General features: G+C 47.3%; 1 protein-coding gene across 1 annotated transcript; it reads right to left on the reverse strand.

The window, feature by feature from the left end:
- Positions 1 to 906: 906 nt before the first annotated feature.
- On the reverse strand, positions 907 to 3,159 carry LOC109731677 (uncharacterized). The gene has a single exon (XM_020290851.4). It carries the CDS (start codon positions 2,864 to 2,866, stop codon positions 1,169 to 1,171), a length of 1,698 nt encoding a protein of 565 aa, XP_020146440.1. The 5' UTR covers positions 2,867 to 3,159; the 3' UTR covers positions 907 to 1,168.
- Positions 3,160 to 3,819: the final 660 nt, after the last annotated feature.

The raw sequence follows: 3,819 nt of genomic DNA on the forward strand, positions 1-3,819 counted from the left end.
AAAGCAGCCTGGGCATTGGCCTGCACCAACCCAGCCAAAGAAATGTGGCCAGCGAATCAAGGCAGAACGAACAGTGAGCTTCTTTTACTGATAACTTAGATTAAACACCGTTAAAAAAACAATGTTCAAAAATCATATTGAAGCAATAAAGGGAAGTGGTTCAGTACCGGCTTCTATCTAATGAAACTCTAAACAGGGGAACACCTTGGCTTTATGTGAAAACTAAAAAGAAGGCACAACATGCAAGGTTTTGACACTCAACAAACTATAGTAATGATCTGCTGATTAGGACAGGCACCGATATAAAATGCATATCTATTCCATGAAAACCGAAAGGTACTGCCGCCACCAGTGGCAGGATAATGTTGGTTGAGTAGAGTGTGATTCTAATGATGGCGGAAAAAACAGGGAAGAATAGAAGAGAAGGCAATTGACGAAAAGTTTGCAACCTGACTGATAAAATAATACACATGGATGCTTATGAGATAATGGGCTACATGAACTTTGCTCGAGGAATTTGTATAGCTGAAGGGATCCATTACCCAAATATAACATAAATGAAGTTATCCTGCACATTAAATTACGACCAAATAAAAGTAAAGTGTAGATGAAGCTGAAATGAAAACGTCAGCAACTCATAATAAATTATCTTCCATCGGACCATATTCTTGATGAACAAAAACAGAAATCCAACCAGATACAGTTTTTACTTAGTTACCACTTTGAAGAATGTGCTCCTGCTTTGCTGTATATCCCAGCTTCTTGTCTTTTTTGTGTATTGTCAATGCAAAAATCTACGAGCAATCTCAACCTGTCATTGATCTGGTCCAAACCATGGTTCGTCTATCTATGGTTGTAGTTGCTAATGAAAAGAATAATAAGCGTTGCACAATTTTTCAGCATGCATTTTGTAAAGAATTCGGTTATCTCATATTCTCATCACACCATCTTAGCTGAGCTTGTTCGAACCAGGTAAGTCTCTCATCCTATATTGATGCTACTGAATCTAAATTGGCCTTCATAAAATACTATAAAATTGAATGGAAATGTTAATGTTGAAGATCAGCAATTCTGAAGTTTCCTCTGTTACTACAATTTTGACCGAGCTACATTGTTTTCTAATAGCCAAAAGCCATATGCTGCTGCAATAGATCATTTGCATGATTCCTCAACGACGCATGGGTGTTTTCCGTAATCCATCCAACTTCAAATCCATCTCCTGTGCCAGACTAACTCTTCCTCCCTCAATAAGAGCTTCCTTCAAATTACTGAAAAGCTGACCAGGTGGCCTGATCCCTTTGTCCAACATCTCCTGGAAATACACACAAGCTTCTTCCAGCCTGTTCTCAAAGCATAACCCGTTGATCAATGCAGAAAACATGTGCATACATGGCAGAACACCCTTCTCCTTCATTTGGTTCCACACCTTCAAGGCCACATCAACCCTTTCATTACTGCAGAACATACTAACCATCATTGTATATGTGTTGAGCTGAGGTTCACAGCCATCCTTGCCCATTCCCTGGAACACATTATAAGCCTCTTCTATCTTCTGAGACTTTATAAGATGGTGAAGAATAATATCATAAGTCCGGGAATTTGGACCGATTCCACTCTTTCTCATCTCATCAACCATCTTGAAGGCATGCTGGAATTTTGAGGCTCTGCAGTAAGCCCCAACAACTGCATTACATGTAGGTACCTCCATGGGAAAACCACTGGCCTTAGAAAGCTCAAAATACTTCAAAGCCTCATCCAGCCTCTCCTCTGAGCCAAGCCCATTGATAAGCATGCAATACACATGAGGGCTTGGCATGCAACCATTGGCTTCCATCTCACAGAACACCTTGATGGCCTCATCACATTTGCCAGACTTGCAAAAGGAACTAATGAGCATCCCGTATGCCACGACATCAGGCTTCAGGCCTGCATCAAGCATTTCCTGGTACACCGACTTAAGCATCAGCAAGTCCTTCTCATGGCCCCAGCCTTCCATGAGGGCGGTGTAGGTCTTCAAATCGGGAACAAACTTTCCGTTCCTCTTCATCTCCTTGAAGATGGCTTGCGCCTTCTTGACTTGCTTGGATTTGCTCAGCACATCGATCAACCAGTTGTAATCTGATAGGTCTGCTTTGAGCCCGAAGCCGGCCATCTTCTCGAACGTCTCGACGGCTTCCTTGACCTTCCTTGCCCTGGCGTACCTCCTGACGATGAGCCTGAACGTGTCCTTGGAAAGCAAGCCGCGGCACCGCATGGCCTCCACCAGGCTCCAGACCAGCCTGAACTGCTTGATCTTGCCGAGCGCTTCGATGAGGTTGTGGAAGCTCTCGGCCGTGTACACGAAGCCTTGCTGCCTCTCCGCCCACCGGAAGAAGGCGAGGGCGAGGATGCCAGCGTTGCTCAGGTTCTTGAGCACCTCCGCCACGAGCTGAGGCGACACCGAGGCCCCGAGCGCGTCGAGGGCCGACGCCACCCTCGGCTCCGGCACGGTGGACAGCACCCGGCAGACCCTCTCCGCCTCCGAGGAGACGTCGAGGCCCGGGCCGGGCACCACAGTGAAGTCCTGGTCCACTGCAAGATCATGGGCGCCGGTGAGCCCCGCCGCGTCGGAGACATCGTTGCCCAGGCCAGGCACCACGGTGAAGTGCTGGTCCACGGCGAGGTCGGGGGCGCCGGTGGGCCCCGTCGCCGTGCAGAGCCACTGGCCGCGCATTCCTCCGAGCAGGTGGTCGGCGCGCGCGCGACACGGGAAAGCGGCAGGCGGCGGAGGCATCTGTCCGAGGGCCATGCGAGCATGCTTGGAGGGGCCGCTCCTCGCGGAGCGGAGCAAGTGGGCGGCCGCGCCCGCGCGGCGGAGGCAGCGCATCCTGCCTGGGGGGGGGGGGGGGGGGGGGGGGGGGGGGGGGGGGGAGCGTGGCGGCGACGAGAGATGTTTTGGTGGGGAGCGATTTCGGAGGAGAGGGGAGGCGATCGATCTGGCCGGCAGCCGGGACCCCGGACGGATGTTTTGGCGAGGTCTGTACTCCCGCAGCCGCAGGGCGGACGACGGACGATGCGGCGGCGAGCCTGGGTGGGAGCTACTGGGCGGCGCGGCGCGGCGGCGAATCCTGTCGGTGAAGTGAAGAGCCGAGCCCGTCGAGGTGTATGCTGGAGCGTTTGCTGTACGGACAGACTTACTTCCTGATGCATGCATACAGATTTTCTTAAAATTTAAACTTAGCTTTTTTTCTGATCAAAGTTATCAAGAAAACTATTTAAATCTACATTAAAAAATGCGGGTATCTCTACATTACTAAACATATATACTCCCTCCGTTGAACTAAAACCACGGCACTTATTTTGAAATGAAGAGATTTGAACAAAAATCATGACACTTACTAAAACCGAAGAAGTACAATAAAAAATATGTCTTTCGATGTATCTAACTATATAACTTTGGTATACTAAATATAAATATTATCTCTATAAACTTGATCGAAATTTATAAAGTTTGACTTTCAGAAAAACTATATACGCACTCTATTGTGAAATGGAGGTAGTATTATTTTTGACATTCATATACAAACATGCTATTCTAGACTGTTGTATGTTATTTTGGAAAACCGTACATGCTTTTGTTTATGTTTTGTTTTCCTCTTCACTGTTTTTTAGAAAGGTGGATACCGCCTGAAATTATATACGCACTTGGGCGTACGCTTTGGCTTATGTGCATCTTTTTTCAGGATGAGCTCTAGGCAAAGAACTTGGCTCTAGGTAAAATCATTAATTCTAATAGTGACATGTACATGTTTTCGATAAACCATGACAATATTTTATGGG

The sequence above is a fragment of the Aegilops tauschii genome, chromosome 5 (assembly GCF_002575655.3).
Source record: "Aegilops tauschii subsp. strangulata cultivar AL8/78 chromosome 5, Aet v6.0, whole genome shotgun sequence".
Taxonomy (NCBI): domain Eukaryota; kingdom Viridiplantae; phylum Streptophyta; class Magnoliopsida; order Poales; family Poaceae; genus Aegilops; species Aegilops tauschii.

Coding starts and splice junctions, on each gene's coding strand:
- LOC109731677 (XM_020290851.4), bottom strand. CDS start 2,866: ATGCGCTGCCTCCGCCGCGCGGGCGCGGCCGCCCACTTGCTCCGCTCC.